The 23,773-nt window shown below is 43.0% G+C and overlaps 1 protein-coding gene across 1 annotated transcript; it reads left to right on the forward strand.

Moving 5' to 3' along the window:
* Positions 1 to 243: 243 nt before the first annotated feature.
* ift81 (intraflagellar transport 81 homolog) lies at positions 244 to 21,998 on the forward strand. The gene is made up of 18 exons (XM_084176313.1): positions 244 to 728; positions 952 to 1,055; positions 1,158 to 1,338; positions 1,843 to 1,932; positions 2,237 to 2,302; positions 2,627 to 2,737; positions 2,993 to 3,077; positions 3,732 to 3,895; positions 4,055 to 4,150; positions 9,357 to 9,503; positions 12,771 to 12,920; positions 14,577 to 14,705; positions 15,419 to 15,508; positions 16,427 to 16,513; positions 16,733 to 16,804; positions 16,913 to 16,998; positions 17,397 to 17,442; positions 21,593 to 21,998. Exons 1-18 carry the CDS (start codon positions 585 to 587, stop codon positions 21,773 to 21,775), a joined length of 2,031 nt encoding a protein of 676 aa, XP_084032439.1. The 5' UTR covers positions 244 to 584; the 3' UTR covers positions 21,776 to 21,998.
* The last annotated feature ends 1,775 nt before the right edge of the window (positions 21,999 to 23,773 follow it).

The following is a 23,773-nucleotide window of genomic DNA, read 5'->3' on the forward strand; positions in this document are numbered from 1 at the left end:
TCTATTGCCATTTTGTATGATTAAAAACAGAAATGTTGTATTGCGGTAGGCAGGCTACAAACCGCCTGAAATATCGATATTTGTCTCCATCTACTGGTACAAAAGAGATATCCAGACAGACAGGAACCCGCGTGCAACTCTGCTTGTGGACTGTGTTGTGCACGTGCTGGTGGCAGAATCTTGCGCAGCAAATTCCACAGGCATGTACCAACTGCAGGCTGACCCTCTTGAACAAGCCGAAATACTTCCTGTTAGCAACCAGCTCGAGGACGTTTGTGTCTGGTTTCCAAGACGGATTGCCTTGTGACTGTAAACGTTGTCTTTCCGGTTTAAAACGAGTTTTCCTCGAAATAAACAAAGGGACAAGCCAGCTGGCCACGTTGTGCATACGAACTGGCTTGTTAGCGTGTAGCTAGCTATGCTTCAAGCTATCCACCTCGTAAAGTAACGGTAGCTAGGCTAGTAAATAGCTAGCAAGCTAATGCTAAGGTTGATTCTTACTTTTTGCTAGCTACTCCTCTTGACTAGCTTGCAGCTAAAGTTATTTACCTCGCAATAACATTAGCTGACCAGTTGATTTCAAGATGAGCGAGCAACTTAAATTTATTGTTGAGTACCTGAATAAAGACCCCTTCAAGAAAAACTTTAACCTGATCACCTTTGACTCACTGGAGCCAATGCAACTGCTGCAAATTCTCAACGATGTTCTGGCCGAAATAGACCCTAAGGTGAGACAAATTATGTTTTTCAATGTACACAACAACCTCATACTTGATCACGAGTTGTCCAATGATGTATATAGTTGTCCCAGTTTATATTATGCCTAAAATTGTATTATCTTGATGATGACACCTGCCCCATTTGGAGCCCCACTACTATTGTGTTTACCAGTCACCGAAAGTGTGTGTGAAATGTGTGAATAACTTGTAAATCATATTTTATTTATTTCAGCAAACTATTGATATCCGTGAAGAAATGCCTGATCAGACAGCAAAGAGAATGTTCACTTTGCTGGGGATGTTGAAATACAAACCACCTGGGAATGTGTCTGATCCGTAAGTATTCTTCTGATGTAAGTAATTTACATAAATCAAAGCAGATTTCAGCATTAGAACACAGAGTGTTTACTTCTCACTGTCCTCTCTCTTTTAATACAGGAGCAGTTTCAGACAGGGCCTGGTGACTGGCAGTAAGCCTGTGATACACCCTATCCTTCACTGGCTGCTGCAGAGGATCACAGAGCTGAAGAAGAGAGCTTACTTGGCTCGCTTCCTGGTTAAGCTGGAGGTGCCTTCTGAGTTCCTGCAGGATGATGTCATCACTGACACCTATCACCAGGTTTGTTTAACATTGGGCAAGTTCATTTTGCATGGCAAAACAATTTGCCCATTGACTTCAAGGTGCAAGCATAATGCTGCATTCATAACCAAGTGGGAAGTTGATGCATTCACGTGTTTTGAACTCATTCAGAAACACGTATTGGCTCATGGCCAAAAAGCTGCATCAACCATAAACTAAAAGTACAGCTATCATGCTTGTAAACAAATTATAGTGTTCAAAAAACATATTAATAGATTGCCAGTTGGAGGCATGTTCAAGTGGATTTTTCCTAGTCATTTGTGGTAAATACCACCTTCCCACTTGGTTATGAATGCAGCATAACATTTAACATGGGATCATGGCTCCTCCTCTTGCTAGACTAAAGAGATCACACTATGATGCCATGATTAAAACCATTATTTTATTATTTAAAGGTCACTGTGGGTCAGACAGATGCTATGTGATGCATAACTGAGACATGTCATTCATAGTTTCATAGTGTTTGATCTGTTGTTTTTGTAGTATGAAGAATTAGTGGAAGGATTCAAGACCTACCACAAGGAGTGTGAGCAACTGAAAAGCTCTGGCTTTTCCACTGCAGAGATCAGAAAGGTAAAAACGGGAGCAAACAAGTCCTTAACATTTTATGTTTTCCACTCATCAATAGGTATCATATGGAAATCTCTTAAGTTAAGCCATAGATGGGGATATGTGCACACACAGTGCTAGACACAGCCCTCCTGTAGCTCAGTTGGTAGAGCATGGTGCTTGCAACGCCAGGGTTGTGGATTCGATTCCCACGGGGGGCCAGTATGAAAAATGTATGTACTCACTAACTGTAAGTCGCTCTGGATAAGAGCGTCTGCTAAATGACTAAAATGTAAAATGTAAAACACAAACTTTTCCCTAACCTCAGGACATTGGTGCTATGGAGGAGGAGAAGGACCAGCTGATCAAGCGAGTGGAGCGGCTGAAGAAGAGGGTAAGGCAGGCAGTCTGTTTGAGGAAGCCCACCCTGTCATAATGCCTGGAACTCACAGGGATTCACAGAGTAATGAAAACATGACCTCTCATACACGCCAACAGATTCCTCGTGGTAATGAGACTAGGCAGGCATCTGACAGGCTCAATGCTTCACCCTTTTACAGGGCAGATGGGTAATGGAGTGATAATTTAGTGGGTCATACTTTTAAGCCATGCCAGAAGGGGAAACTTGAGTCCGTGGCAGTGGCTCCTGGCGGTCGTGTGCAGTGAAACTCAATCTCAGATGCTGGCACAGTATCACAGTTTCTTATGTGTCCACCAGGTGGAGTCAGTGTCCAACCACCAGCGGATGCTGGAACTGGCCAGACAACTACGGGTGGAAAAGGAGAGAGAAGAGTCACTGGCTCAGCAGAAGCAAGAGCAGAAGAACCAAGTAATGAATTGACTTTTCTTAGTCTAGTTTAAATCCTGTTTTGTCTAACTTTCCAATTTACAGGCTTTGTTACCCATATGATCAACGTTACTGCATACAGAGTACAAATAAGTGATGAAGACTTTTGGGTAAAGGTCTACATATTATCAGAGATTGTTGTCAATTAGATATTCCAAATTCACCTACAAGTAGATTTATAAGCATGATGTTGGTTTAGATGCTGATAAGTGTGTGTTGTCATTTGCATATGTCCAGCTTTTCCAGGCAGAACAGAGACTGCAGAGATCTCAGCAGCAGCTGAAGGACCTGCGTCAGGCAGCAGCAGATGCCAAGCCAGAGAGTGAGTAGGCATGTTCTGCATCACCCTCAACGCCACAGCTGGTTGAAAGGTCAAGGACACAGCAGATAAGGCAGAATCTCTGTTAATTGATTCACATGTATTAAGGCCCTGTAATCATGCTGATCTTTGATGTGCTCCATTAGAGCTCACCATATGTGGACTTTCCTCGTTTTTTGTCCTCATCTACTGGTAGCCTTTTTACAATCACACAGGAGATTTACACATTTACAGTTTCAAAAATGACCTAAGCAAAGAAAGACAGACATGAGACCTTGGTGGATGGCACACCAACAAAGCATTTGACAATTCAATGACTCAAAATACCACATATTAAAACATTTCCTAATGTGACTATTTTGTAAAGGTTTTTGGTCTCGTATAGGCCTACTCCTGCATCAGAGCTAAACAGCAGCATGTAAGAGCACGATCTATGTTGAGGTTACATGACCTTGAGTCGGTTAATTTAGACAGTGTTTTGCATACGCTCTTGATCTTGTCTAATTTAAATTATAATGATGAACAGGTGTCTCACGTTTAGGATGTGCATATCACCCTCCTTTTCTTCTATGAGCAGGTGTGCCTCATTGTGTTTCAAAGAATGAGGTATCCTGATCAAAGGTGTAAGAACAAGCTTTCTCTCTGTCACGGTCTCAGGCTTAATGAAGAGGCTTGAAGAGGAGATCAAGTTCAACTCCTACATGGTGTCTGACAAACTGCCCAAGGAGCTGGAGAGTAAGAGGCGGATGGTGCAGTACCTGCAGAAAGTGGTGTCTGAGCCGGCCATGGGCCAAGCTGAGCTTGGGGAACTAGAGGACAAGGTGAGATATCTCTACCTACCTGGGCAATTAAGCTATAGAGCCTTGCAAGTTTGGTAAATTTGGTTCACACGTATTACAACAAGAATGGCTGACAATAGCCAAAAAGATTGTTTATGACAAATTGAAAGTTTAAGTCTGACTGTTCCCCACTTTGTCCAGATTCGAGAAAACAACATTGAAATAAACCTGCTGATTGAGAAAAGAATGATGCGAAACGACCCCATGGATGATAAACTGTCTCTTTTCAGGCAACAGGTGATTTGTTTCATATTTTCTATTATCACATTCTTTAGAGATACAGTAGCGTTATTATATGACATAACACCAGCAATTATGTAGGATGAATTTTGTGTCAATTTCAGAATGCCATTCTCTATCATTGATACTAAATCAGACGGTTCCTTGTCAGTTATATGAATTTGTATGAGCTGGCTGTTTGTGTGTGGTTAAGCGTTTGCTGGCTCTTTGAACTTGTGTGGATGATTGATGTTGTCTGATGAAGTGAGGCAACTTTATTTATCATCAACAGATTTATTAATGTTATCATGTTGATATTTGAATACTTTGTTTTGTTGTTGTTGTCTCTTTTGCTATAGTGAGGCAGATAATAGAGGATCAACTGCTCTGGTTTGGCAACATACTATATTAACCAAAGATTTCCTAGCTGTGGTTTGTGGTAGACACACTGTTGCGATAGCCTTATCTCCTGAACTCTTCTATACCTGTGAAATGTGTGCAGGTTCTGCTTGGTTATTTTGTGCGAATTAGAATAAATTGATATATATACAGTACCAGTCAAAAGTTTGGACACACCTACTCATTCCAGGGTTTTTCTTTGTTTTTTAAACTATTTTCTACATTGTAGAATAATAGTGAAGACATCAAAACTATGAAATAACACATATGGAATCATGTAGTAACCAAAAAAGTGTTCAAAATCAATATATCTTATATTTGAGATTCTTCAAAGTAGCCACCCTTTGCCTTGATGACAGCTTTGCACACTCTTGGCATTCTCTCTACCAGCTTCATGAGGTAGTCATCTGGAATGCATTTCAATTAACAGGTGTGCCTTGTTAATTTGTGGAATTTATTTCCTTCTTAATGCGTTTGAGCCAATCAGTTTTGTTGTGACAAGGTAGGGGTGGTATTCAGAAGATAGCCCTATTTGGTAAAAGACCAAGTCCATATTATGGCAAGAACAGCTCAAATAAGCAAAGAGAAACGACAGTCCATCATTACATTAAGACTGGAAGGTCAGTCAATCCGGAAAATGTCAAGAACTTTGAAAGTTTCTTCAAGTGCAGTCACAAAAACCATCAAGCGCTATGATGAAACTGGCTCTCATGAGGACCGCCACAGGAAAGGAAGAACCAGAGTTACCTCTGCTGCAGAGGATAAGTTCATTAGAGTTACCAGACTCAGAAATTGCAGCCTAAATAAATGCTTCACAGAGTTCAAGTAACAGACACATCTCAACATCAACTGTTCAGAAAAGACTGCGTGAATCAGGCCTTCATGTTCGAATTGCTGCAAAGAAACCACTACTAAAGGACACCAATAAGAAGAAGAGACTTGCTTTGGCCAAGAAACACGAGCAATGGACATTAGACCGGTGGAAATCTGTCCTTTGGTCTGATGAGTCCAAATTTGAGATTTTTGTTTACAACCGCCTTGTCTTTGTGAGACGCAGAGTAGGTGAATGGATGATCTCTGCATGTGTGGTTCCCACCGTGAAGCATGGAGGAGGGGTTGTGATGGTGTGGGGGTGCTTTGCTGGTGACAGTCAGTGATTTATTTAGAATTCAAGGCACACTTAAACAGCATGACTACCGCAGCGATACGCCATCCCATCTAGTTTGCGCTTAGTGGGATTATCATTTGTTTTTCAACAGGACAATGACCCAACACATCTCCAGACTGTGTAAGGGCTATTTGACCAAGAAGGAGAGTGATGGAGTGCTACATCAGATGGCCTGGCCTCCACAATCACCTGACCTCAACCCAATTGAGATGGTTTGGGATGAGTCAGACTGCAGAGTGAAGGAAAAGCAGCCAACAAGTGCTCAGCATATGTAGGAACTCCTTCAAGACTGTTGGAAAAGCATTCCAGGTGAAGCTGGTTGAGAGAATGCCAAGAGTGTGCAAAGCTGTCATCAATGCAAAGGGTGGCTACTTTGAAGAATCTAAGATCTAAAATATATTTTGATTTGTTTCACACTTTTTGGGTTACTACATGATTCCATATGTGTTATTTCATAGTTTTGATATCTTCCCTATTATTCTACAATGTAGAAAATAGTAAAAATAAAGAAAAACCCTGGAATTAGTAGGTGTGTCCAAACTTTTGACTGGTACTGTGTATATACAGCTGCGGAAAAAAATTAAGAGACCACTGCAAAATTATCAGTTTCTCTGGTTTTACTATTTATAGGTATGTGTTTGGGTAAAAATAACATTTTTGTTTTATTCTATAATCTACTGACAACATTTCTCCCAAATTCCAAATAAAAATATTGTCATTTAGAGCATTTATTTGCAGAAAATGACAACTGGTCAAAATAACTAAAAAGATGCAGTGTTGTCAGACCTCGAATAATGCAAAGAAAATACGTTCATGTTCATTTTTAAACAACACAATAGTAATGTTTTAACTTAGGAAGAGTTCAGAAATCAATATTTGGTGGAATAATCCTGATTTTCATCACAGCTTTCATCCGTCATGGCATGCTCTCCACCAGTCTTTCACATTGATGTTGGGTGACTTTATGCCACTCCTGGCGCAAAAATTCAGGCAGCTCGGCTTCAGGCAGCTCGGCTTTGTTTGATGGCTTGTGACCATGTATCTTCCTCTTGATCACATTCCAGATCTGGGGTTCAGGTCTGGAGATTGGGCTGGTCATGAAAGGGTCTTGATCTGGTGGTCCTCCATCCACACCTTGATTGACTTGGCTGTGTGGCATGGCGCGTTGTCCTGCTGGAAAAACCAATCCTCAGAGTTGGGGAACAATGTCAGAGCAAAAGGAAGCAAGTTTTCTTCCAGGACAACCTTGTACGTGGCTTGATTCATGCGTCCTTCACTAAGACAAATCTGCCCGATTCCAGCCTTGCTGAAGCACCCCAGATCATCACCGATCCTGGGGTGTGAGACACTGTGGCTTGTAGGCCTCTCCAGGTCTCCGTCTAACCATTAGACGACCAGGTGTTGGGCAAAGCTGAAAATTGGACTCATCAGAGAAGATGACCTTACTCCAGTCCTCTACGGTCCAATCCTTATGGTCTTTTGCAAACCTCAGCCTGGCTCTTCTTTGCTTCTCATTGATGAAGGGCTTTTGCACGAAATTTTAAGGATGTAAGCAACCTGACACTCACTGTATCCCTCTGCCAGTAAAGCCAGAATTGACCCCTTCTTTTCCTCACTCAAAACGTTCCTTTTCAACTCTTTTGGTATGGTCAATAGTTCTTTTTTTATTAATATTACTTTTGAGGTACTATTAGCACTGTTTTTGCCATCCAGCTGGTCCTATTGCAAGAGGATAGTGATGACCACAGCAGTGGTATTTATACTTTACCTCGTTAAATAAGATTTGGTTAATGTGATCAGCTAATCAGTACCTAATTCAGTAGAATGAGGTGTGCCTGTGTTGGAATTCAACAGACACTGAAATGGAATGGCTGTCATACATGTAGAGATGCTGATTTAAGAAAAATGTGCAGTGGTCTCTTAATTTTTTCCACAGCTGTGTGTGTATATATATATATATATATATATCTCAGCAAAAAAAGAAACGTCCCTTTTTCAGGACCCTGTCTTTCAATGATAATTAGTAAAAATCCAAATAACTTCACAGATCTTAATTGTAAAGGGTTTAAACACTGTTTCCCATGCTTGTTCAATGAACCATAAACAATTAATGAACATGCACCTGTGGAACGGTCGTTAAGATACTAACAGCTTACAGACGGTAGGCAATTAAGGTCACAGTTATGAAAACTTAGGACACTAAAGAGGCCTTTCAACTGACTCTGAAAAACACCAAAGGAAAGATGCCCAGGGTCCCTGCTCATCTGCGTGAACGTGCCTTAGGCATGGTGCAAGGAGGCATGAGGACTGCAGATGTGGCTAGGGCAATAAATTGCAATGTCCGTATTGTGAGACGCCTAAGACATCGCTACAGGGAGACAGGATGGACTGCTGATCGTCCTCGCAGTGGATCTGCACAGAATCGGTACATCTGAACATCACACCTGTGGGACAGGTACAGGATGGCAACAACAACTGCCCGAGTTACACCAGGAACGCACAATCCCTCCATCAGTGCTCAGACTGTCCGCAATAGGCTGAGAGAGGCTGGACTGAGGGCTTGTAGGCCTGTTGTAAGGCAGGTCCTCACCAGACATCACCGGCAACAACGTCGCCTATGGGCAGAAACCCACCGTCGCTGGACCAGACAGGACTGGCAAAAAGTGTTCTTCACTGACGAGTCGCGGTTTTGTCTCACCAGGGGTGATGTAGCTCAGTTGGTAGAGCATGGCGTTTGCAACGCCAGGGTTGTGGGTTCGATTCCCACGGGGGGCCAGTATAATTTTTTTTATTATGCACTCACTAACTGTAAGTCGCTCTGGATAAGAGCGTCTGCTAAAATGTAAAATGTGATGGTCGGATTCGCGTTTATCGTCGAAGGAATGAGCATTACACCGAGGCCTGTACTCTGGAGCGGGATCGATTTGTAGGTGGAGGGTCCGTCATGGTCTGAGACGGTGTGTCACAGCATCATCGGACTGAGCTTGTTGTCATTGCAGGCAATCTCAACGCTGTGCGTTACAGGGAAGACATCCTCCTCCCTCATGTGGTAACCTTCCTGCAGGCTCATCCTGACATGACCCTCCAGCATGACAATGCCACCAGCCATACTGCTCGTTCTGTGCGTGATTTACTGCAAGACAGGAATGTCAGTGTTCTGCCATGGCCAGCGAAGAGCCCGGATCTCAATCCCATTGAGCACGTCTGGGACCTGTTGGATCGGAGGGTGAGGGCTAGGGCCATTCACCCAGAAATGTCCGGGAACTTGCAGGTGCCTTGGTGGAAGAGTGGGGTAACATCTCACAGCAAGAACTGGCTAATCTGGTGCAGTCCATGAGGAGGAGATGCACTGCAGTACTTAATGCAGCTGGTGGCCACACCAGATACTGACTGTTACTTTTGATTTTCACAGGGACACATTATTCAATTTCTGTTAGTCACATGTCTGTGGAACTTGTTCAGTTTGTCACAGTTGTTGAATCTTGTTATGTTCATACAAATATTTACACATGTTAAGTTTGCTGAAAATAAACGCGGTTGACAGTGAGAGGACGTTTCTTTTTTTGCTGCGTTTTATATATATATATATATATATATATATATACTGGTTGTGTCTGTATTGACTGTATCTGTAATATGACTGGTGTGGCTCTTCAGGCGTCTATTATAACTCGTAAGAAGGAGGCGAAGGCGGAGGAGCTGCATGAGGCGCGGGAGGAGCTAGCTGCACTAGACAGAGAGCTGAACCAGAAGAACAGCCAGGCACGAGACCAGGACGGAGACGAAGTCATCCGGGGAGACGAGGTAACATTACAGTAACTAACCGCCTCTCACAGCTCAATACTCTTGTCTGAACATCATCATCCACATCAATAGTAATCTTCTTCCTCACCAGTCAATGTCTGTGGAATAGGGTCAGATACCTTTTTTTTTGTCGAGTGATGTATTGAATTTTGCAGCAGAAAGACTGCTACCCCTATATACAATCTGCTCAGTAATCACTTGTAACGTTGTACAATTGCCCACCACTCAAAACTGAACATCACTATCCAAACTTTCTCAGAAGATAAAGCAAACTGCATCAGAGATAATATATTTTCCATCTTTAGGGGTAGATTGATTAAACATTCTACTGTTTGCTTACGTCTACTCCGACACATAAACTTTGTTGATAAGGGTGACGTGCGGTAGTTGTGCACCCCAGTGAACATGAGACGCTATTTCTGCTCTTATGTAAACATAGTGGGGCTCACAGGCTAATGCTACTTATCCCTGTTCCCCTCACTCTCCCACATTCCCATGCAAGGTTAAAAATAGACCACAACAGGGACTACCCGGAACCAGGACAGTATTGAACAAACTGTCTGAAATGTATTTTTTTTTATCTCTTGTGTAAATATTCTAAATGAATTCAGCAAAACACATAAACCATTTCAATGTAAATCCTTCAACTAACTTTGACATCTATGGAGGCTGTGTTACCGCAAAGAAAACAGAGATTTTTTTTACCCCTTTTTCATGATGTCCAATTGGTAGTTACAGTCGTCCCATCGCTGCAACTCCCCTACGGACTTCGGAGAGGCGAAGGTCGAGAGCCATGCATGCTTTGATGCCATGTTTGGTTAGATCACTATAAACCATTGGCAGAGAGAGGACTCTCAAATTTGAATGCCTTTTTGCCTCTGCAACACGGTGCCAGGAGCCATCAGTCCTGTGTGTCAACACACCCTGTGCCTGGCTCTGTAAAATCAAGGATCAAGAGAACAACCACTCTTCACATCTCAGACTAAGCCTGTTCCTGTTTGCAGAGCAACCTTTGGCCATTAACAGGTCTATATAGTTGGTGGTAGCTGATGGATAGGGCATGTACTGCACCCATATGTTCATGTCTGAGTGGTTTCTGGGCAGGCGTTCCACACTCAGTGAAAACATTGCGCTGACAGCTGGACAGGCTGGTGAAGCACAGGAACTGCATGTCTGAAATAGCATCCACTTTCTCCTTGCTCTCCTCCATGCGCTGTTCAATGTGGGTGGTTTCATCTGCTCCTCTGGATAATGAGTGAGTGTGTTTGATGTGAAAGGAAACTCTAAACCTGACTTCTTCTCAGTATGGTAACAGTAGGTGAGAAAAAGAGGGAGGGGGAGTCAGGGGATTTATGGTAAACGGAAAGGGTCTAGTCACACTGGGCTTATCAGTCTCTCCTGGGGTCCATTGGTCATGGTGGAAATGAGCACCATATCAGAGGTATTTTCCATTATGCTGCTTACGTGTCATCACATGTCACCCAGCAACTGCTCATCCTCAGTTAGCTTGCTTTTACACCCACTACAAACTAGTCCACCATGTTTCTAGTGTTCCATCAGAACAGCCTCAATTCATCAGAGCATGGACTCTACAAGGTGTCGAAAGCGTTCCACAGGGATGCTGGCCCATGTTGACTCCCAATGCTTCCCACAGTTGTGTCAAGTTGGCTGGATATCCTTTGGGTGGTGGACCATCCTTGATACACTTTTTTTTTTTTAACTGTTGAGCATGAAAAACCACCCAGCAGCGTTGCAGTTCTGACACAAACCGGTGCGCCTGGCACCTACTACTATACTCTGTTCAAAAGCACTAAAATCTTTTGTCTTACCCATTCACCCTCTGAGCACACATGCACAATTCCTGTCTCAATTGTCTCAAGGCTTAAACATCCTTCTTTAACCTCTCTCCTCCCCTTCATCAACCCTGATTGAAGTGGATTTAACAAGTGACATCAATAAGGGATCATAGCATTCACCTGGATTCACCTGGTCAGTCTGTCATGGAAAGAGCAGGTGTTCATACTGCTCTCTGTTCACTTACACCCCAAATTCCCCCAACATAAATAACAGATGTGTTTGCTCAGTCTGGAAAAGCTATTCACCCTGCCAAAATGGATTTCACATATAGTAGGATACTGCTATTTATAAATATGCACAGTGCATATACTGTATGTGCATAATGTTTCATTATCTATTATAAACTGGGTGGTTCGAACGCTGAATGCTGATTGTCTGAAAGCCATGGTATATCAGACCATGGGTATGGCAAGAAATTACTTTTTACTGTTCTAATTACGTTGGTAACTAGTATATAATAACAATAAGGCACCTCAGGGGTTTGTGGTAAATGGCCAATATACCACGGCTAAGGGCTGTATCCAGGCACTCCACGTTGCGTTGTGCATAAGAACAATATACCACACCCCCTCGGGCCTTATTGCTTAACTATCCCAATGTGCTGCATTTTCAAGAACTATCCTCCTGTCCTGAGTGTGTGTGTGTCTGACACAGTGTCATGATAAATAGTTCAAACCTGTCAAAGTTGTGCTGGCTAATTTAGCAGCTGTTGTTTTGGGGACATATTGTATGTGACGAGGGAATGCTACGCAGCCTTATTCTGGCTGCTAATTCCCTCTCAACCTTGTCTGCCCTTGATGTCCCGAAATAAAACAAACCATACATTCTTGCGCACAATCCGTGCATGCCCCAAGTGACTTACAGGACATTTTCTGTGATTTCTGAGATTCTCCAGAAGGAATAAATGTTGACATGCACAGGAGTCTCATTGTATCCCTACAGAGAAAGGGGGAGGGCGGGTTGAGTGCCGCTTCCAGTGGGCCAACGGTTGGTATGTTTTCCAGATGAAGAAGATGTTTGCTCCCTCTGTCTGGCTGTGTGCCTGAGGATCAGGTTACTGTTTCAGGTCACAGATATGTCCCTGAGGCACCTCGACCCCCGGCACTGCCTCGCCTCCTAGCATTTGTCTTCTCCAAGAGCATTTTACATGGTTCCATCACTGCTGGATACTAAGCCACATTACAGTAACTCTCTCTCTCTTTCACACTCCCCAACTCACTCTCTCAGACATGGGTCATGTCTGTCTCGGTAGAAACTGAAGAGGATGACCTTGCTTCAAGATGTGGTTTCCCTTGTGTATTTACTGTTTGTTTTCAAACAAATAAATTAAATGTTATTGTCATTTCTGTCTATCATTCCCTTTCTCGCAGCATATCTTTCATGACAATAGTCTCTCTCGATTCCTCCCAGTTTAAACGTTTTGTCGGGAAACTGCGCAGCAAGGGGACAGTGTTCAAGAAGAAGCGGCAGGAGATCACCGAGCTGAGAGCTGAGTATGGGGTCCTGCAGCGGACAGAGGAGATCCTAAAACAGAGGCACGAGGTCGGCCAACAGCAACTGGTAACTATGCACCAAAGCAGCAATCCACCCTAACACCCTACCTGCTCCCCTCCATACCGCATAGAAGCCAATCTACGTGTATAGTGGGACACATACCTTTCCATCCTGCCCTTGATCATGCAACGTGCATTAACAGTGACGTGACATAACCTTCCTGGAAATGACTTCACACCTCGGTGCCCTCCCAGCTCCTGACTTGCTGACAGCCTGGCTGACACAGTGAGGGCTCGGCTGCTGCATCTGCTCCTCTCTCTGTGTCTGACGCTGGCATTTCTTTATCAGTGGATGTATTTCCCCCTCGTACCATGGCTGTTAGTGTCTGAGCCCCGTCTCCTCTCGCCACCTGCATTCCTGTTCCCATTACTCACCCACCCAGTCACCCCAGTCCAACTGTTACCCCTCCCACATAGAACTATGAACCATTTGCTGCAACAATGTTGGTTATAGCCTACTGTATAACCCAAAACTCGCTAGAAGCCCTGCCTGCCACTGTGAACTGTTCATATCAGAACCAAATATTAGAATGTAATTTACATTGTCTTTATCAGTGTTTGAACAGATCTGCAGGAGAGGGATGGGTGCTACATGGGAAGGAAATTGTGTTAATTTTCATAGATCACAGATTTCTCACTCCTCATATACACACGTGCTGCTATCTCAACCGCATGTAATCTTCTATTCTTGGAGAACAAAGTGGCCTCTACTCCCAGGTGTTGAGCTGACCCCTGCCTGTTTTTGTGGACACAACCCTTCACAGTGCTTAGAGCACAGGCGCTATGGGTCAGTTCAGGACTAGGCTCCATGCTACTATATATCCTCCCAGACAGGGAGGGAGTAACTCAGTCACTGTTCCAAGTTTTATTAGTCGTATGTACAGGATACACATGGTAAACACCGTCCAACAAAATGCTTACTTGCAGGTTCCTTCTCGACAATGCAACCACAATAAGAAAATATATGAGTACAAACATAAAGTCAATGGCAGTAGAATAGAATAGTACATTTTAGCATAAGTATTACACAGGAAGGCACAATTTATAGAACAATATTTACACATGTATCAGGGAAGAGGGGATTGGGGGTAAGTGTTTAAATTGTGCAGTTGTGACGTGTGTGTGTGTGTAGCATGAATAGATGTGTGGGTGTGTGCATGTGTGCTAAGGTGCGGAGAGTCAGTGCAGGTGATCAGTCTAGTTCAAGTGTTCAGCAGTCTGATGGCTTGTAGTCTGTTGGTATCAGACCTCATGTTCCGATACAGTCTGCCCGACAGTAAGGGCTATACAAGTCATAGCTATAGGCTTACGTTTGTTGACATGGTGCAAACAAATCATTAACAATTAAGTCAGGTGAGCCACTGTATACAGTACATGGAGGTTTACTCATTGCAAATTATTAACTTGTATTTACTGATTACACTCATTAAAATATCTTACTGCCTTGCAGCTCATGTGGGTGTGGACTACATTGCTCAAGTGCCAGGTGTTTCTAGCGAACTCTTGCCAGGTCCAGTCCCTACACTGACATTTGCCTCAGGATTATAACACTGGACACAATCTCATCATTTTATGCTGCTGTATTACAAGGCTTTCATATTTTGTGTAGTTACTGATGTGTCACCCCATATGCCCTCTCATGCTCTTATTGTGGTCCGTGTAGCAATCCATGGAGGCACAGAAGGGGATCTCTGGGTACAGTGACACTCAGGAGGAACTGGAGAGAGTGTCAGCCATCAAGAGTGAACTGGACGAGATGAAGGGGCGCTCGCTGGACGACATGTCAGAAATGGTGACTATATCAGGGGATCGGAGCCACTGTCTGAGTAGCATGTCACTTTACCACAGTGACAGATCTTTACCCACTCCAGACCACCCATACTCAGTCACAGGATCATGCTCATTGCATTCAGATGCCCCTTCTAATGCGCTACACAAACACAGCACAATTTGTTTTACCAGAACCGTCCTAGTCCTGTTTGGTTGTCATTGATTTATTCGCATTGATTTAGTGACTTGATACCTTTTGAAATACCACTCGTGCATACTTAATCTGTCCTTTTGTGGGGAAAGGAAGAGTAATTGCTGAGTTTTAAGCCAGGTTGGATCACCAAATCACTCTGCTTTATCAATATGTCATCCCATTGCATTGAAGTTCAAATAGAACCAGTTGCAGCCGATTAGGCCCCAGTCCAATATGTTTTTGAAATGATTTAAAGGGTAGTCAGGGCTTGTGGTTAAAGCTGGCAGCTTGCACACTTGTGCTGCTGCCAATGATTCAAACATTCCTGGCTGTAGCCATAAAGTAGACTTTCACTCACCTCCTGTTTGGCCTCTGAATGCACACCCTGTAAGGCCCCTGCTTGTGTACAACACAGGTGACATAATGATTATTATATGTTATTATGGTCATAGTTATCTTTAACTGACATTTCTGTGGATTACTTTTACCACCAAATCAGGATGTTGGCAGATGGGTTGAAATATGTGATGCTTTTTTTTCAGGTGAAGAAACTGAACTCGACGATAGTGGAGAAAAAGTCTGCCCTTGCTCCGATCATAAAGGAACTGAGGCCTTTGAGACAGCAGTGTCAGGTGAACGTCACACGCTATAAAACTTTGTCTGCAGTTTCATCTTCAAATTGCGTCATTACACAGAGCTGTGTCTATAGAATTAGGTCCCGTGTAGCTCAGTTGGTAGAGCATGGCGTTTGCAACGCCAGGGTTGTGGGTTCGATTCCCACGGGGGGCCAGTATGAAAAAGTATGAAAATGTATGTACTCACTAACTGTAAGTTGCTGCTAAATGACTGAAATGTAAATCTAATTAGCCAAATGTATAACCACAGATTACAAAGCGTTACAAAGCATGACATGAGGCCAAGGGATTTGACAAACGAAGGGAGGAAACCCTTGAGGCCTCAGCCAGCTACTGTTGACTTCATGCAGGATTTTTGTGGAGTCCATTAACAATAATTTACACATAGTCTATATGTATACTGTACGACAGGGAAAGCCCCTCACATCTCTCAGCTTAAGCTGGGGATCAGATTTTCCAGCATGTGTTCCCTGAGTTGGTTGACCATCATACTAGCTAACATTTACTAATGATGAAAAGTTACGTCAGAAATATATTAATATACTCAGCTAGAGTTTAGGCTTAAGTAAAATGGTGCAAATACATGGGCTTTGATCTGATAATGATATGAAATGGGTTGGGGAAACTATAACTTTTGCATACATAACATACTATAATGGTGAAAAGTGTTGTAATTGTACTCTGTCTTTTTAAATGCTGTAGAAATGTCCCATGTATGGGTATGTATCTGTGAATGGGTATTTCTTTGTGTTCATGTATCTGTGAATGGGTATTTCTTTGTGTTCATGTATCTGTGAATGGGTATTTCTTTGTGTTCATGTATCTGTGAATGGGTATTTCTTTGTGTTCATGTATCTGTGAATGGGTATTTCTTTGTGTTCATGTATCTGTGAATGGGTATTTATTTCATGACAGGAGCTAACTCAAGAGTATGAGGAAAAGAAGGCCCAGTATGACAGCTGTGCTGCAGGGCTGGAGAGTAACCGATCCAAACTGGAGCAGGTACAATATGAATGCTATGTGTAGACACCTGGCCTATCTACTAACACACCCAACATATCAGCATATCACCACATATCAAATCTTCTCTATTTACATAATTGGAATGTACTCTGCACAAGGAACAGTTCAGTACTGCCATGGCAACAAGCGTCTGACGCTTCAGGCCTGATGCTTCAGTTTCCTATGGTCACATGTTTTCATTCAACACTTCCATTGCAGGAGGTGAGAGCTCTGAGGGAGGAGATGGCTCAGGAGGAAAACCGATACCACTACATCAACTGCATGAAAGAGGTAAGGGGTTCAGGTAGCAAACAACCTCTCCCCCGACACCTGTTCTGTGCTGTGACCGTAAACCAGAGCTCTCTCTCTCTCTCTGCCCATCTCTCTCTCTCTTCACAGATCATTGAGATGCAAATGCAGCGAGCAGCAGAGGAGATGAAGGCCTACGTGTCCCCTGATCCGCAAGAGAGGAGGAAGACCATCAGGTGAGTCTGCCAGCTGCTTAGGACTTCTATTACCGCAGTCACCAGGTGCATATGCTAATATTACAACACAACGTGTGCATATACTACTGTTGCCACCCACCTCCCCCTATACCTCAAAGGACACAATTACAGCAGTCTGTTAGTAGATTCACCCTCATAGGTCTTAATACTATAGCTATGCATTTCCAAGTGTGTCCAGAAGTATTGCTTTGCTATAGAAAAATATGTAACTATAATACTGGTTTAATAAAATATGTTATGGATGTTTGCTATGTTGTGTTATTCAACTACCAGGTAGACTTTCCCTTGTATAACTCACAGTGATGTCATAATAGCAGCATTGAGCTTGCAAAAGTGAATAAGCTCACATGAACTCTGACCCTCTGGCTGTTTCACAGGGAGCAGTACATGAAGAACATTGCAGAGCAGGAGTCCCTGGGCAAGGTGAGCAGAGAGGTGCTTTGTCAGGGTGCAGGCACAGTGCCAATCCTGTGCTGCACTGGTATCTGAAATGGATCCCCTGCAAACACGGGGGCCATACTTTGGGTTCCTTCCTTCCTCACCCTGATAAGAATGTGGCCAGAGAGGAGAAAGGGTATGGCAGAGGGGCTCAGCTGCATTCCTGCAAAACCACTTGGCCAAGTAAACGAGCTGTAATGTAGACGTGCTGCTGCAGCAGACCAGCAGTGGAGGCTCCTCAGGGGAGGACCAACCTCCTCAGTGAATTTCATACAAATAAAAATTGTGAAACATTAAACTCATCCTTTTTAGATAAAACTATACTAAATATATTCACTTCAAAAATAATTGATTAAAACACACAGTTTTTTATGAAGATCTACAGTAGCCTCAACAGCACTCTCTAGGGTAGCACCATGGTGTAGCCGGAGGGAAGCTAGCTTCCGTCCTCCTCTGTGTACCTTGACTTCAATACAAAACCTAGGAGGCTCATGGTTCTCATCCCCTTCCATAGACTTACATAATATGCTGTAATAGAAATAAGGCCCATAATATTTTTCCCCCTCCCTTTGTCTTAAACGGCACCGACCGCCACTGCACACCAGTATAGGTGCAGCTTGTATAACAAGATGTCCATCCTCTCATCACTGTGGAGCAGCTGGAGGGTTGCATGCTGATTTCTCTCTACCCTAGCTCTGTCCTAGACCTCATCTACACTCATCTACAGTACCAGTCAAATGTTTGGACACACCTACTCATTCAAGGGTTTTTCTTTATTTTTACTATTTTCTACATTGTAGAATAACATCAAAACTATGAAATAACACATGGAATCATGTAGTAACCAAAAAAGTGTTAAACAAATCAAAATATGTTTTATATTTGAGATTCTTCAAAGTAGACACCCTTTGCCTTGATGACAGTTTTGCACACTCTTGGCATTCTCTCAACCAGCTTCACCTGGAATGCTTTTCCAACAGTCTTGAAGGAGTTCCCATATATGCTGAGCACTTGTTGGCTGCTTTTCCTTCCAACTCATCCCAAACCATTTCAATTTGGTTGAGGTCAGGTGATTGTGGAGGCCAGGTCATCTGATGCAGCACTCCATCACTCTCCTTCTTGGTCAAATAGCCCTTACACAGCCTGGAGGTGTGTTGGGTCATTGTCCTGTTGAAAAACAAATGATAGTCCCTCTAAGCGCAAACCAGATGGGATGGCGAATTGCTGCAGAATGCTGTGGTAGTCATGCTGATTAAGTGTGCCTTGAATTCTAAATAAATCACTGACAGTGTCACCAGCAAAGCACCATCACACCACCTCCTCCATGCTTCACAGTGGGAACCACACATGCAGAGATAATCTGTTCACCTACCCTGCGTCTCACAAAGACACAGCGGCAAATTTGGATTCATCAGACCAAAGGACAGATTTCCACCGGTCTAATGTCCATTGCTCGTGTTTCTTGGCCCAAGCAAGTCTCTTCTTCTAATTGGTGTCCTTTTAGTAGTGGTTTCTTTGCAGCAATTTGACCATGAAGGCCTGATTCACACAGTCTCCTCTGAACAGTTGATGTTGTGTCTGTTACTTGAACTCTGTGAAGCATTTATTTGAGTTGCAATTTCTGAGGCTGGTAACTCTTAATGAACTTATCCTCTGCAGCAGAGGTAACTGGGTCTTCCTTTCCTGTGGCGGTCCTCATGAGACCCAGTTTCATCATAGCGCTTGATGGTTTTTGCGACTGCACTTGAAGAAACGTTCAAAGTTCTTGAAATGTTCCGAATTTACTGACATTCATGTCTTAAAGTAATGATGGACTGTCGTTTCTCTTTGCTTATTTGAGCTGTTCTTGCCATAATATGGACTTGGTCTTTTACTAAATAGGGCTGTCTTCTGTATACCACCCCTACCATGTCACAACACAACTGATTGGCTCAAACGCATTAAGAAGGAAAGAAATTCCACTAATTAACTTTTAACAAGGCACACCTGTTAATTGAAATGCATTCCAGGTGACTACCTCATGAAGCTGGTTGAGAAAATGCCAAGAGTGTGCAAAGCTGTCATCAAGGCAAAGGGTGGTTACTTTGAAGAATCTCAAATATAAAATATATTTTGATTTGTTTAACACTTCTTTGGTTACTACATGATTCCATGTGTGTTATTTCATAGTTTTGATGTCTTCACTATTATTCTACAATGTAGAAAATAGTAAAAATAAAGAAAAACCCTTGAATGAGTAGGTGTGTCCAAACATTTGATTGGTACTGTACATTTCTCCAAAAATCAAATCACATTTTATTTGTCACATGCGCCGAATACAACAGCTGTAGTAGACCTTACAGTGAAATGCTTACTTACAAGCCCTTAACCAACAATGCAATTTTAAGAAAGAATAGTGTTACTTTCCTCGAAGCGAGCATATAAGTAATTTAGCTTGTCTGGTAGGTTCGTGTCACTGGGCAGCTCGCGGCTGTGCTTCCCTTTGTAGTCTGTAATAGTTTGCAAGCCCTGCCACATCCGACGAGCATCGGAGCCGGTGTAGTACGATTTGATCTTAGTCCTGTATTGACGCTTTGCCTGTTTGATGGTTCGTCGGAGGGCATAGCGGGATTTCTTATAAGCTTCCGGGTTAGAGTCCCGCTCCTTGAAAGCGGCAGCTCTACCCTTTAGCTCAGTGCGGATGTTGCCTGTAATCCATGGCTTCTGGTTGGGGTATGTACGTACAGTCACTGTGGGGACGACGTCATCGATGCACTTACTGATGAAGCCAGTGACTGATGTGGTGTACTCCTCAATGCCATCGGAAGAATCCCGGAACATATTCCAGTCTGTGCTAGCAAAACAGTCCTGTAACTTAGCATCTGCTTCATCTGACCACTTTTTTATTGACCGAGTCACTGGTGCTTCCTGCTTTAGTTTTTGCTTGTAAGCAGGAATCAGGAGGATAGAATTATGGTCATATTTTCCAAATGGAGGGCGAGGGAGAGTTTTGTACGCGTCTCTGTGTGTGGAGTAAAGGTGGTCTAGAGTTTTTTTCCTCTGGTTGCACATGTGACATGCTGGTAGAAATTAAATTCCCCGGCCACTAGGAGCGCTGCCTCTGGATGAGTGTTTTCCTGTTTGCTTATGGCCGTATACAGTTCATTGAGTGCGGTCTTAGTGCCAGCATCGGTTTGTGGTGGTAAATAGACAGCTACGAAGAATATAGATGAAAACTCTCTTGGTAGATAGTGTGGTCTACTGCTTATCATGAGATACTCTACATCAGGCGAGCAAAACCTAGAGACTTCCTTAGATATCGTGCACCAGCTGTTGTTTACAAATATACATAGACCACCACCCCTTGTCTTACCAGAGGCTGCTGTTCTATCCTGCCGATACAGTGTATAACCCGCCAGCTGTATGTTATTCATGTCGTCGTTCAGCCACCACTCGGTGAAACATAAGATATTATAGTTTTTAATGTCCCGTTGGTAAGATATACGTGCTTGTAGTTCGTCCACTTTATTATCAAGCGATTGTACGTTGGCCAATAATATCGATGGCAAAGGCAGATTAGCCACTTGTCGCCGGCTCCTTACCAGGCACCCCAATCTCCTTCCGCGATATCTCCTTCCGCGATATCTCCTTTTCTTTCTACTGAGAATGACGGGGATGAAGGCCCTGTCAGGTGTCTGAAGCAAATCCCTCTCATCCAACTCATTAAAGAAAAATGATTTGTCCAGTTCAAGGTGAGTAATCGCTGTTCTGATGTCCAGAAGCTCTTTTCGGTCATAAGAGACGGTAGCAGCAACATTATGTACAAAATAAGTTACAAACAATGCGAAAAATCTAACAAAATAGCACGGTTGGTTAAGAGTCTATAAAACGGCAGCCATCCCTTCCGGCGCCATTCTACCACCCCTGTCACATTCGTGACAAGCTACTTCTTTTTTAGGGTTATGAATAGGCTAGATGCTAATTCCTCTAAGTAATAGGTATTTGGTTGGTCAAGCTTCTCGTTCATTTATAAAAGGATGTCATGGCTTGCCTTGCAACTTATAATGAAAAAGGCCATTTAACAATGCTGATCATACACTGTATGCATGTTGGGCTGACATATTAATTCTTAGTCTTTCCCTTTGGACAACAACAGAAGTTGCGTGAGCAGCAGAAGAGTGTGAGGGAAAGCCATGGGCCGAACATGAAGCAGGTGAAGATGTGGCACGACCTGGAACAGCTGATGGAGTGCAAGCGCCAGTGCTTCCTGAGGGCCCAGAGCCAAGCCTCCATTGGCCAGGTCATCCAGGAGGGCGGTGAGGATAGGCTAGTGCTGTGAGGACGAGGAGAATATCAACGCAGGGCCAACTCTGGTACACTAAGCTCTACCACAATGACCAGGACTTCTCACTCATCTAACTACTGTACTAAAGTTCGCCAGTTATAGTTAATTATTCTGTTCTGTTTGTCATGCATTATATCTATTTTTAGGTGAGATAATTACTCTTCATGTATCAAAACTACTCTGCTTTCATCGCCTACAGTTAAAAGGATTCAATTTATCCAATCTGTGTTATTCCTCGTTTAGTTAGCGATTTGTTTCTGTAAATAATCCCAAAGTAGTTTTTAGTTTAACTGATTTATCTCCTGTGAGGAACACCTTTCCGGTGACGATATTGTGAGAGTTGCCTGATGAATCCAGAACCAAAAGAACACATGTACCAGAAGGTTTCAGCCAGATAAGAAGTTTAACTCTCTCTGGCCCTCTGACTTTAAACAAATCCACAGCCTCCATTTTGACACATCTTTAAGAATAAAGCTTGAATCTATAGCTGTGTTCGAATACCCATACTAACATACTGTATACTACATACTATTAGTTCATTTTAGTATACTGTAAACGAACGGTATCCTTTCAGTTGAGCGTACTAGTGCTTCGCCTGTCTACCGGAAGTTGATGCTGTTGCTATGCAACCTCTTGCTAGACAAATTACTAGCTAGACATTTTACGACTTCGGGTGTGTTCGTAAAATTCAATCTGGAGTGTGTTCTGGTCGTTCGTAAATTCAGAGCGGTTGTCAGATTGTCCGTTCGTAAATTCTGAGCATTTCACTCTCGGAGCACACACTGCACGCTCTGGCGGAGGAGTAGGGTTGATCCGAGCGTTCTGACCTCACAACGGCAGTCAAGCACCCAAGCTAACTACTTCCAGACACAAATGTGAGAACACCACACTGACCATTTTACTCGCCCTAGCAGAGCTGGTTAGGCAGTTATGTTATCCAGAGCGTTGGTGACTGCAACTGTGCTGCTGGCAACAATTTAATTATGCTTTTTTGCCGACGTTTACTGACACCAGCCATATTCAAAGAGTGTTGAGCGCCCGTTCGTGAATTAATCAGTTATTCTGCGCTCTGGCACACCCAGACGAGAGTGCTCTGAAATCGGAGTAGATAGCCAGAGTGAATTAACAATGACCATTGAGAACACACAACGACTATACCACTAAGCTAAACAAAAAATGACATATAGTTAATATACTGGCAAGTTCGATGTATTAGTAGCCAAATAACGTTAGGTAGCTAGCTAACATAGCGGTACATGCTGCGGTTCGTAAGGATAGCGTAGCTAACAAATTGTCAGCCAACGTAACTTATTTGAAAAGTCATTACTTTATTACATTGCTCAACATTTTCTTAACATTTGTCATAATTAGTTAAAGCAATTAAATAGTATACGCTCTCGTCGGACTTTGGCTGCGTATTTCCTGCCATTTTCTTGAAATCTGAAAATGTTGTGAAGCCATGCCCATTTCCTGAAGAATTGCATTATGGGCCCTAAAAGCATGGAAATAGTGTCCACTGCTTGTATACTTCGTATTTTGGCGAAGTTAGTACGACATCCGGGAACGTTTGGCATACTAACTATATCCATACTATGACCAATAAGCATACTACATACTCAATTTACGTCACAAATAGTAATGTTAGTGAGGTTAGTATGAGTATTCGAACACCGTTTATGTGTCTAAAGATAACAGCGTACAATGTGTTGCACTTGGGACGCAGCTGCACTCAGCTATTTTGGGAAACAACAGCCACGACCTTGGGTAAAGGAGCTTGCCAGTTTTGTAATTCAACTGGGCCTCTTGTTCAGACAGGACAGTGCAGGGTGAACTAGTCAAGCATAATTTTCTTGCATATTGTACTTTGGTGAAGTCTATTTCTTTGTAACACCTCTATGTAACACCTCTGTGTAACACCTCTATTTCTTCCATAAATTATACTGAACAAAAATATAAATGCAACAATTTCAAAGATTTTACTGAGTTACAGTT

This window comes from Coregonus lavaretus (assembly GCF_964263955.1).
Source record: "Coregonus lavaretus genome assembly, chromosome: 14".
Classification (NCBI taxonomy): domain Eukaryota; kingdom Metazoa; phylum Chordata; class Actinopteri; order Salmoniformes; family Salmonidae; genus Coregonus; species Coregonus lavaretus.

Excerpts from the sequence above, each read along its gene's own strand:
- ift81 (XM_084176313.1), top strand. The coding sequence starts at position 585 with ATGAGCGAGCAACTTAAATTTATTGTTGAGTACCTGAATAAAGACCCC. Across the intron at positions 2,303-2,626 it reads TGGAGCGGCTGAAGAAGAGG|GTGGAGTCAGTGTCCAACCA; the intron begins GTAAGGCAGGCA and ends TGTGTCCACCAG. Across the intron at positions 16,514-16,732 it reads ACCGATCCAAACTGGAGCAG|GAGGTGAGAGCTCTGAGGGA; the intron begins GTACAATATGAA and ends CTTCCATTGCAG.